Here is a 12,675-nt window from a genome sequence, read left to right as displayed (position 1 = left end):
AGTTCCTCTAGAAGACTGAAAAGTTTCATCGAAATGCCTCAATATTTTATTTTATAATTGAAACGAAAAATCCTAGCTGTAAAAGTGTGTTTTCGTCTTATATTTTGTTAGTGCGAATACACGTTTTCTCGCTCATTCAGACCAACGGTACATTCGGCGACTTTCAACCTCGACACACGACGAATTCCAATGTGTCGGACAGCGTTGTCATCAGTGCGACGTCACTGATGTCACAAAGCGAGACTGAACCGAAAGCAGCGGCAAATGTGCCACTATTAGACTGAAAAGATTAATCGAAATGCCTCTGTATTTCGTTGTTGTTGTTGTACGTTTTTCAATTCCAAAACAAAACTTACATAGCTGTAATTGGGTGGTTTTATTTCAATAGATTTTCTATCTCCGAAAGTTTTCTCGCTCTAAGATGCCTATGTTGCATCCGGCGACCTTAAACATTGGCGCACGATTAAACGTCGTGGGAACCACAGGTGGTTAGCGTGTGGCTATGATATTAATTAGTGAAAACATCATTTTGAATGATAAATAATCATATTATAACGAAAAATTAACTTTTCTGAAAAAAAATATTTCACTATCAAATATATATATAACAAGGTATGCAACTCAAAATCAGCCCAAAACGGGGTGCATCGCTTTGAACAGCCATATCTTTATCAATTTTGCAGTGATTTTCACGATTTCGGTCTTATTCAACGCAGAAATGAATTTCCTTTCTGGAAATGCATATGTCTTGCAATATTTTTACAAATGCTGGGTCAACTTTTAAGAAATAACACGATACACAACACGCATGACCCAGTTGACAGTGATCATGCTGTCTTTAAGACTGAAATCTTCACGGAGTAAAGGGCAACTTCCTTATAAAGTTCATGTAGTTCGATACCATAATTCAATAAAACGTATGAAAAAACATTATTACCGTTCTTGTCGTAACATTCTGCATCAAGACTAACTGTCCAGCGCCGTTTGAAACCTTTGTTTACATACATTTCAACTAACTGACATTTTAAACATACGAGTGATTTCATTGGTCCAATGCGGAGGTGTGTCTTTACAACTGGAGATTTCATTCATAAAGAATACATGATCACTGTCAACTGGGTCATGCGTGTTGTGTATCGTGTTATTTCTTAAAAGTTGACCCAGCATTTGTAAAAAATATTGCAAGACATATACATTTCCAGAAAGGAAATTCATTTCTGCGTTGAATAAGACCGAGATCGTGAAAATCGCTGCAAAATTGATGAAGATATGGCTGTTCAAAGCGATGCACCCCGTTTTGGGCTGATTTTGAGTTGCATACCTTGTTATATATACACTTCAACACCGTTATTTCGAAGTCGTCGGGACCGTTAAAAAAAACTTCGGATTAACGATTATTCGAAATAAACATTTGACAGACGACTTCTTTGATCCTGAAACAATACAACAGTGTGGAATTCGCATGGTTCGGTCACACTGTACTTTTAATAATTGTTTTACTTAAAAACGTAAACTAGTCAGATAGCAATAGATTTCTACTAGTACAAACGGATCAATAAAACAATTCTTTTTCTTCTTTTTATTTTTCTCTAATTACAGAACATATAAAATATAATGCATAGCGCATCATACATGTAAATACATATGAATACATTTTCGGAAATGAAATCACTATTTTTTTTAAATAAGACGCGATGTCTTTCTGAACACCGGCGTTAGCAGCACTAAACTGGACGTGTGTAACATATTTCTCCAATTTGTCAATGAAATTGAAGAACTGGCTTTTGCCCGTGTTTTGCTCGTAGGACTGCCTTACGTCGTTGATGCATGTGGTCACACGTTGATTATATATCATGTTCATTCATGTGTTGTCGGCCTCGTCGTCGGCTTTTGACGACAGTATAAAATTTACATGCTACGCGCAGGCGACAAAGGTGTAATTATCGGCTTTGACGCACAACGAGCAGACGACATAGGTGTGACATTACGCAGTGTTTTGCAGTTTTGACTTCGGATTAAAGATTGATGATAAGGTGCGAATTATAGTGTTGGGACCGACATAATCACTTCGAATTAACGATTTCTTCGGTTTAACGAAGTTCGGATTAACAATGAAATTTTACATTGAACAAAGAAGAACCACAATCGGGACCCGAAAAATACTTCGAAATAACGGTGACTTCGGATTATCGGTGTTCGAAATAACGGTGTTGAAGTGTATATTTGATAGTGAAATTTTTTTTTTCAGAAAAGTTAATTTTTTGTTATAATATGATTATTTATCATTCAAAATGATGTTTTCACTAATTAATAGCATAGCCACACGCTAACCACCTGTGGTGGGAACCGACAAAATGGCGCTGTTCTCGGTTGTTATCAGTCATATTTCTACATAGTGCAACTGGTTACTTTTTTCTTATTCATCCGCGAAAAAGGCACTGGGTTATCATAACAACACAGAACTAAGAAGAAATGTACTGTAATAAATGCATATTTGTATTACCAACCGACATTTACACTAATTGTCCTTGATGTATGCGTCTCTTTATTTATATTAATTAATGTGTTAAGTAAGAAAATGCCAGTTCCTTATACGAACTGGTTCCTTATTCCTTATTCAACCCGAATAAGGAACCATGTTTTTATTTAATACAACACAGTAGAAATGTACTGCAATTAACTTTTTTATACTCGTCCTACATTAACAATACTTTTCGTTGATGTATTCGTCTCGTTGGTTCATTTTTATTTATAATTTATGCAACGAACACGTCAGTTCCTTATTCGATTTGAACGTGCAAATTCCTTATTCAATTTAAATAAGGAATAAGGAACCAGTTCTTTATTCCTTATTCAAACGGATTAAGGAACTGGATTATCATTACTTAAAACTAAGTAGACATGTATTGTAATTATTATTTTAAACGTACAACCTATATATATATATATATATATATATATATATATATATATATATATATATATATATATAATGATGTTCATTTATATGTGGTCAACTTTGGATCAATATGGAACTGGTTCAGCCGCGAAAAGGAACTGGATTATAAATAAAAATAAACATGTTAAAATGTACAAGATTGCACTTTTATATCACACACATATATATAATGTTACATGCTTTAGGCTTTGTGGGTATGAAGTTAGTATTCGAATTACAAAACATCGGTTTAAATACAAAATCCTATACAAGAGCGACGAAGAAAGATAAATATGTAAGTTAACACATAAAGAAAATGTATTTTGTTTTGATTTACTTAAGAATTGCTTATTGCTTATTCAATTAAAGAATAAGGAACTTGGCAAAAGGAACTAACTTACTATCCATCCAATAGGCGTTGTATTCACATCAAAAAGCAAACGGAGATGCAAATTAAAACCAATTCATTTCAAGTTTAGGTGTTTGTAATCCATTCATTTTTTCCCGTGCAATTACCTGTTGCATTATTTAAGGTGTGGTCAAACTTAGGACCTGTGTCGTCTGTGGGTGTTGATGATTGATACAGAACCCAGTCAAAGTCGTCTTGACCACCTTGTATGTTTCTCCACGAGCAAAACGATTGGACTTCGAAGTCACACTGTGCATGATTCACACTGTCTGTTTAAAAACAGAATAAAATAATATCAGGATCATCATTTCAGTTTAAGTATAAAAAACAGTTATTTGAAAACAAACACAGATTAATAAGTTGTCGCCGAAACATGTGCGACAGTATTATGGATTGAATTGACATGTGTGTATTCTATTGTCATTAACCGCCGGTAGATAAATGTAATGCATGTATATGTATAATAAACAACCAAGTAGCGTGAGGCCATCTAAAGTCATAAATACGTAAAACTAAAGGTATATAAAATTGGTGATTATAAGGTATATACTTTTTTTCTGTTAAAAAGTCAATTATTGCAGCAGCGAATGATTGTTTCAGTTTGCATGTATTATAGAAATACCTAACAGAAAGCGCCTTTCTTCTCTCCGTAACCTTGAGTTGGTTGTCTTTTGCGTCTTTAATGTCTCAAAGCCGTTTCCTATTTATAATTATCTTAAAATAAGAACTACAAAGGTAACGCAAGTAATACAATAACTGACACAAATCTTTTATTTATTTAACATTTACATGAAACATTGACAGTCCAAGATAATAATAATTGAGAACAAACTGCTAAAGAGATTATTTACGAGGTTAAGTGTCCGTTCAACTGTTACTGTGATCATTTGCGAAATATAAAGTCCATTTATTCTCAACTTCTAGATGGTTCTTATTTCCACGGCAGTTGAATGTGTATTTTCTTGAACTTACAAGCCGAAGTATGCTATGCGGTTACTTTTCGTTATTTGCATTTAAGAAATCAGTTTTATGATTCGTAAATTCATTTACCGAGTGGTTTTTAATGGAAAGGAAACTGGCTCTTAAACGAATGGTTCTGTTTTATACTGGATCATAAATCGCTCTTTAATATATATTCTAAACCTATAACTGGATGGTTAATCTCCATTATGATTAAATTACATGAAAAGCAGCGCAACAGCATCAGATACGACAGACAGAAAAAGTATCCATCATTTTTGTGTTATGTCTACACAATGCTAACGTGGAAATATAAAAAGGCAATCAAACACACAATCTACATGATATTTACTGATAAATAATTAAGTTTCCCCAAAATAAAACTAAATATACTTAATTTTGCAGAAAAAAAAACGTTTAATATTGGGGTATCGAAACTGCATTTTTTTAATAGACGTGACGAGTGGTAAACTAGACTAGTCACCCACTTATTAGTTGCATGCCGGAAACGCTTCTGTTTTGAAAACCTTGCTTACATAAAATAACCTTAGTGTTGTACTTCGCCACGATAACTAAGTACGACCTCGGGAAATCACTGATCTGGTCGATGATAAAAAGAACGACTGTAAATTCATGCATGCTTTTACACTCAAAAAACAAAACCACGGACTATAACACATTTGTAATGTTACGTGTATGATGTATTCCGGAAGTTATTTGGGCAAGACCATCAGGGCACGCTGTCAGCGAATGTTTGCGAATAAATATTTCCTGAAAAATATTAGTTTGGCAAGAATTATTTTAAATGTTGTTTGAAATGTTTCAAATAATATGTTGTTAAAATATCAACATTCAAGAAAATTCTATGTAAGTGTAGAATTATAGACTACATATCTTTATAATGATCGGTATAAATTCTTACAGTCTTGTCGACTTTTATCCATTCCATGCCAGGTTGGGAAATACCATTGAAACACGTTTTGGATTTCATAAATCCGACAATTTCTGATGCTGCATTTGGTCGACTTTGCGCAGGAGTTGAGGAATCACCAAGAGAGCAGAAACATTCCGACGCCTTCGCAAGATGAATAAGTAGCCAAAGAAAAAATACCCATCTAAAAATTCCTGGAAAATGGTTGATGGAAGAAAATATTTGTTTTTAAATAGCGAATGAAATACTAACTGAATTCAATACCAATATTACTTATTATATCAGTTTCACTAATTTTACCTTTAATTCTGCCCGCCGACATATTCTAAACCTACACGATAAAGACTTTATGTCAGAGTGAAAATCGTGCCTCGATCTTATCTTTAAAATGGAACGAAACTATACGAGGTATCTACGTGCGTGACTCTTTGATGCTATATTGGTAATATTATTTTAGTCATAACTTGTATTTAAATATACTTATGGCATATGAATCTATGAATAAAGTAAATTTGAAATATATATGTGATATATACTATTAATTATAAAAATCATATGACATTGGAAGAAAACAGTGTGTAGTTAATGTAATTATGTCGTTAAAACATTTTGCACATGCATGTGTTTTAGATCTCGGAAAGTGGAAATTTTCAAAACTGTAAATATTATTTATTGACTTATAATAAGTCCATGTTTCACAAAACACTAAAATATCAAAGATAGAAATACAATTTAGGACATCAGAACACAAAAGTTTATTTAACCAGGTCTTTTAAATTTCCCTGCAATATGCGTAGCCGATTCCGCTGTTCTTTTAATGATCGGATCGCAGCGTCTGTCGTCCTAAAAGGCTCGCCAACCGGCCACTCAACGTTGTCGGCGATATCCGTTTTCATTGTCAACATAGAGTTTGTAGTAGTTAAGGTTTAAGTTTCTACCATAACTGAGGCACTTGTTCATGAATGTATTAGGTTTCCTGCGCCTTTCCTGGATCTCCGTTGGAAAAAAGTCGGCAGCCCGGATCGGATTTGTGGATTTGTATAATGCTTTGCGCCGACTCATTGCTAACAAAGACAAGCTTTTGCTTGTTGGACCGGATGTACCGATCGATTTGTATTTTAATATCGGTATCCTGAATACCAAGAATATCCTGACACAAAGCAGATTTGTTTTACGACAGTCTTCACAAGGGCGATCGTCATCATTTCTGTCCTCTTAAAATTAAAGAACCGCAAATAGTCCTGATGCGAGCGATCTTGCGCATCATGCGATTATTTGACAAATTGTCTGAATCGGCTTTTAGAGCCTCAACTTCATTAACAAAACAAGCATATTTACCTTTTTAAATGTGTATCTGTTTTTCCGTATATTTCTGGCAAGATCATTACAGAGTTCCGAATCGATGTTTCAGCTTTTTTAAATTTCAGTCAGTTGGTCACTTGCATATGAGATGATATTTGATATGTTGACACTCTGGATTTAACTTAATACATTTGGTATGGTATTGAGTTTTTGATAGAATCAAGATTGAAAAAGGGCTGTTTTGACAAGTACCAAAAATATCAAGCTCTAAATAATAATGTGCAACATCGAGTCATTAGAAGGATCATGATATTATATATAAAAACGCAATAAAGATCTTAAAATAATAACACACATTAATAACATTAACATATAAAAGCAAAATTTATTTCCCCTGTGCACTGCAAATACTCCTTACGAAATCTGCCTATCTACTATGACCTTCAAGTTGAAACCTTTAGCAGGTTTTGCGCTATGCCCAAGACAAAAATAATCACGTACGGGAAGATGTACAACCTTATTCCAGAATACCGCCTCTTACAATTTGTAATGAGGGGTTATAATGACAATGTATTATAAGTTGAGCTATAGATAAAGATATATATCTGTGAAGCACATTGTGTTCCTTCCAAGAAGACAACACCGCATGAGTCAATGATGATCGGAGCAATAATAATGTCGAGGTGCCTTAGAGCCCTTCAAAAGGAAACAATCATAAATTAATTGCTTCCTATTAATCAATAATAATGTCCAAATTGTAATAAAGTAAATACCTCTGTTTTAAACAGTACTTACATTACATCATGTTAGCTATTTTTTAATGTCTTGTTGGCTCACATCTCTATTAGTTGTCAGCTTTAGTTGTTGCTGACCTTTCTTCCCTATAAATTATTACATTGACTCTACCATGAGGTAAAACATGAGAATTGAAGGAATGCCCTGCTTAACACGTTTAATGGTGCAGTTCCTAAATCCGCCATATTTGGAAGGTATTTAAACGATATTTTAACAATCTTGAAACGATTTCAAAATTTCACTTAACTCAAGTTAGGTTCAATGTGCCATTGATGGCATTTTCATTTTTTTCTGTATTTTAAAATACATATTTATTATTAAGGCTTACATTGTGTGAACAATACTGTAACATTTTACCTAAATTTGCAAAACAGCTTGGAAATATTATGTGTTCGTATAATCATTTTGCCAAAGAAACTCTCATTTAGTTAAAAAAAAACTTTTGTTTATACGAAGATCACTTTCAAGCTTTTTTTTTTAATTGGCGTAATTGTGAAATGGTAGATTGAGAACCATTTTAAGCTTATTTCAATAAATGCTGATTATTGATTTAATTACGTCTGTATAAATAGCTGTAGTTTGCTGCTAATTCAGTGTTGCAATATCTTTGAACTCGTTAGTATTTCTTATATATTCTTATTGTATTGACATGTCACTTGTAGCGCTCTGAGACTTATACACTGTAATGTATTCAATTACTTACCATCACACAGTCATGATACGTATTTCTGCCGATATCATGAACACAGTCACGGTAATAACCACTTCTCATCTCTTAGACATAGTCGTGCTACTAATTACTTCCATCTCATACATACAATCAAGGTACTAATTACTCACAATCTAATAGACACGGTCATGGAATGATAAATCTCATCTCAAGGACACTGTCATGGTACATATTTCTTCTCGTCTCATAGACACACTAATTATTACTTACTTACCATCTCATAGACACATTCATGGTATTAATTACGCTTATCTCAAGGACACAGCCATGATACTAAAGTATTCCCATCTCGTAGACGTGTGTGTGTTTGAGATTTATTTACAGGTCGTCCAGCGTCTTCGCGACTACAGATGAATCGACCTGCCCCTGTGACCCTTCAGGGGAGAAAATTAGGTCATATTATACATCAGAACACGATGGCCAATCAGACCTTAATATGTCTAGATGCTTTTTTATGGATTATGTAGTGGTTTGCCTTTTATCGAAATGGTTTTTGCAGTATTCCTATTATCTCTAGATTAGCATTATCCTTATTGGCATTAATGTTTATTCCTTATAGTTTGTGTGTGGTTTTTGTGCTCTCTGCCCCAAGAGGTGTTAGTGGGGGTTCGAGCGGGATACAGAGGGCGCCCCGATTCCAGAGGCGTCCCTGGTTCTTTTAAATGCCCGGTGTACAGCACCGATACACTGCACCCCCGTTTAACGTCCCTCGCGGAGGACTGGTTAGTACATAAACATAGTACAGATATTACTCTACTGCCCTGTGTCTTGGTGTAAATTCACATGGGTTCTCTCTGTTGTGCTATTGGAAATTGTAAGGTGTTTTAATGGTGTTGCAAGGGTAAGACTAGTTTTTAAAGGTAATTTAGTTTAATATAGTAGTAAAGGGGCTGCGTTTGTGTGGTTGGACCGAGATTCCTGGTTGTTGGGGGAACAGGGAGGACAATTTCTGGTTCTACACTTTCTTTCTTGGGGAGACATTTTCACGCGCCTTTATATTGGGTTGGGTTTTGAGAGAGAGAGAGAGAGAGAGAGAGAGAGAGAGAGAGAGAGAGAGAAGAGAAGAGAGAGAGAGGGGAGAGAGCTATAGAATATGAGGAGAGAGTAGAGATAATATCTGCGGAGAGAGCTCGCTGCGAGCTCGCTTCTCTCGCTCTCTCTCTACGCTCTCCTCTCTCTCCACTCTTCTCGCTCTCGTCCTCTCTCTCCTCTGCCTCTCTCTCTCTCTCGATCTCTGCTCTCTCTCTCTCTCGCGCTCTCTCTCTCTCTCTCTCTCTCTCTCTCTCTCTCTCTCTCTCTCTCTCTCTCTCTCTCTCTCTCTCTCTCTCTCTCTCTCTCTCTCTCTCTCTCTCTCTCTCTCTCTCCTCTCTCTCTCTCTCTCTCTCTCTCTCTTCTCTCTCTCTCTCTCTCTCTCTCTCTCTCTCTCTCTCTCTCTCTCTCCTCTCTCTCTCTCTCTCTCTCTCTCTCCTCTCTCTCTCTCTCTCTCTCTCTCTCTCATCTCTCTCTCTCTATCTCTGCTCTCTCTCTCTCCAGCACACGTCTTATTCCTGTTCATATTGCTTATGGTTACAGATGGTAATTATATGTATTAGTGCCTTTTGGTCAGGAGGGAATAGATCTGGGATGTTAATGCTGATCATCCTTCTAATTCGATCTGACCCTCATAGTGACAAGGGTACTACGTGCAGGTTAGCAATACAAAGGTTGCAATTCAACGTCAAACGTAACAAGGCACAGGCATGCAAGGAAAAAACTTACACTACACTACAAGAAAACTTCACCTACGCTACAGTAGGGGAAACAACAACAACAAATACCGTCACCATTCTCTTATTTATTTTTTATTTTTATTTTTGTCATGTTGGGTATGTCATGTCAACGGAGCCAGAGTGCACGGACGAGAGATATCTCTCCAGGCGCGCCCTCTAGCCCAGCCGACACGCTCTACTCAACATGTTTAAGTCTTGTACATATGGGAAAAACATGTTTACTACTCACATTTAATTAAAACAATATTTACACCTAACGGGGTTGCACTGTGGGTAAATTTGCCCACGTGCGCACTTACTGCGTCTTCCGATCCTGCGTGGAAGTATGTTGTCTGTGTGCTTTTTCCCTACCTTCGTCGTCGTTGCTGATTACAGCTTAAGAGAAGGAAAACGAGGGTCTCGCGGAACCCTGGGTTTTGTTAGCGCTATTTGGTTGTAAAAGAAGGATTTATAATAGAGCTTATCCACAGTGGTCGAAAAAGGCCGAGTGGCATGTGTTAAGGGGAACGTACCCTCCCGTCGTAAAAAGGCTGAGTGACCTGCGTGCTGGGGAAAACGTACTCTTCCGTCGTTTTAGCATTGTGTGTTGTTGATGTTGTACTGAGATTCTTAATTCTCATTCGAATTTATTTCAGCTAATATGTATATAACTGGTTTCGATTTTGTGAGGGCTATACAGTAGCCTGATGATCACAATGTGATATCGTAATTCTCACAAAAATCTATTCCATTCATTTGGTAGTGGTATTCAGTATATGCCTCATACATTGCTATTTATCATGTTTAATTGTAAATTGAATCTACTCCAGCTTATATGTAGATGTCTGGTTTCAATTATGTGAGGGCTATACTGAAGCCTGATGATCACAGTGTGATATCGTAATTCTCACAAAAATCTATTCCAGACATTTGATATTGTTGATCTGGGTTATAATGAGACAATATACAGGTTATATTAGTCTATGACTGTTTTGTTTCTAATTTCCTACATATATATTTATCCTGATTACCTATTTACCGGGGTTGTAGTTAGTTGAGGTGTGTCCAGACAGTTTTATTTAGTAAGTCATTGGAGAACAAGTGGCACGGGCACGCGGTTTTTGATATTCCGTTAAGCTTAAGGCGCAGACGAGGAAACCGCGAACGTTCGTTACAAACAGCTCCCTCATCTTGGCCTTGTTTATAGTATTGTTTATTTACTTTTTTATGTATTGACGTCACCAAGGTGTTATTGGACACTGCACTGCAATGTACTACCAATCCAAAGTCAATTTGGACCCCAAATACAAATATAGGTTCTCGGCGTGCACATTACATGCAGTGTTTCTATATCTATTTATTTATTGATGCAATTTTCCTCTTGCCATAAGTACATAAGATAGCCATTATTAATTGGAATCTTTAAAATTACATATATCATGAATTGTTTACGGTACAGTTTTAGAACCAAATTAATTAATATTAGTATACTATTTTTCCTCAGAATTAAGCCCGTGGCCCGCATAACTCTTTTATACAGGTAACTTACACTTATAGGGCCGGGATAATATGGTGAGGTATAGTTCGAGCCGGGCCCAGACTAGTGGCCATATGGACAACACCGAAGTGACCATCGTCCGAGACCCGCCCGTCATAAGTACACCTCGTAGACACAGTCATGGTTCTTATTTATTCCCATCTCTTATACACAATGTACTGAATTTTTCAACATATCGAAGACAGTCATGGCGTATGCAGTTATATATTTTACTTACAATTTGTCATTATAAATTAAAACCTGTACATCTAAACATAAAGAATTGTTGAAAAAATGTCATTTCAGGAACTATGTGTTATACAATATTTAAATAATAGTTAAGTTCTGGATGAGGTACTATAAAAATGGACCTTCCCATCAATTACACATTGTGCACAGCATTTTCGACAGACTGCGTTGTCTATTTGTTGTATCACTGTACAACCATTACAACCACTGTACAAAGGGTTTTCCAGCAACAACAAAAACAACATCAGCTATGCTCAAGACAGGATAATTTTTTTGTTGTTGTATGGCAAGAAAACAAATCAGTTATGCAAAGCAATATAGCTTTTTTGTAGTTTACCAACACTTAATGGCATCTGTTCTTCTCACATACAGAACTTTCCACAATGTTTTAATTATGTAAAACTTGACACTATGAAATATGTCCTGTCCTTAACATGCTTAAACAGTTGTTACAATGAATGTAAACGTTATAACATATGATCAGGTGGGCGTTAATATTAAATGTTCATTAACTGTGACGGATCTTGAGGATAATCGGCAAATAAGGCCATCTTTTTTCAATGTCCTGGTATACATTGTTAAGGACTTTGAGACCATATGGCCAGAAGTTTGTGGTTATAGGGTCTTTATAAAACCTTAATTGTTATATGTTTATGAAATTCGTGTAGAAAAAGATAACTAATTTGTTTTAATAGTTTAAAAAAAAAATAAAACTAAAAAGTTATACCATTTTGATTTCTGTTTAGTATTGATGCAGATTAGAGAATGTCCAGTTTTGTTAATCAGTGTTTGTTGTACAATACACTATTAGCACGTTAAGAGCAATGCTTGGCCTCTGGTACTATCCATAGTAGCAGTTTTATCAACATTCCAATAAATAATGATATTTTATACCGTTCATATCGTTGATTTTACATTCTGTAAATGTGTTGTTGCATATATAGACAAAGTGTGTGCGCGCAAACAAGTATCGGGTTAAACACCGTATAAAATAATTTATTTCCGTGACTGATCGAAAAAGGTGGTTATTGAAAAACGGTAGTGGGGAATACATGTATGCTATATCATATTCATGT

The 12,675-nt window shown here is 35.6% G+C and overlaps 1 protein-coding gene across 1 annotated transcript in view; it reads right to left on the bottom strand.

The window, feature by feature from the left end:
* The window catches only part of LOC127865665 (MAM and LDL-receptor class A domain-containing protein 1-like), a 31,502-nt gene extending 25,815 nt beyond the window's left edge, over positions 1-5,687 (bottom strand). Inside the window, exons 1-5 of the mRNA XM_052405583.1 lie at positions 5,539-5,687; positions 5,230-5,432; positions 5,000-5,078; positions 3,970-4,047; positions 3,455-3,616 (exon numbers count right to left, since the gene is read on the bottom strand). Of these exons, the coding sequence (XP_052261543.1) occupies positions 3,455-3,616; positions 3,970-4,047; positions 5,000-5,078; positions 5,230-5,432; positions 5,539-5,560 (544 nt within the window). The 5' untranslated portion in view covers positions 5,561-5,687. The remainder of the gene's footprint in view (positions 1-3,454; positions 3,617-3,969; positions 4,048-4,999; positions 5,079-5,229; positions 5,433-5,538) is intronic.
* Between the last annotated feature and the right edge of the window lie 6,988 nt (positions 5,688-12,675).

The sequence above is a fragment of the Dreissena polymorpha genome, chromosome 2 (genome assembly GCF_020536995.1).
Source record: "Dreissena polymorpha isolate Duluth1 chromosome 2, UMN_Dpol_1.0, whole genome shotgun sequence".
NCBI classification, from domain to species: Eukaryota; Metazoa; Mollusca; class Bivalvia; order Myida; family Dreissenidae; genus Dreissena; species Dreissena polymorpha.
The sequence above is the reverse complement of the archived record's forward strand: the minus strand, read 5'-3'. Positions and strand labels throughout refer to the sequence as shown.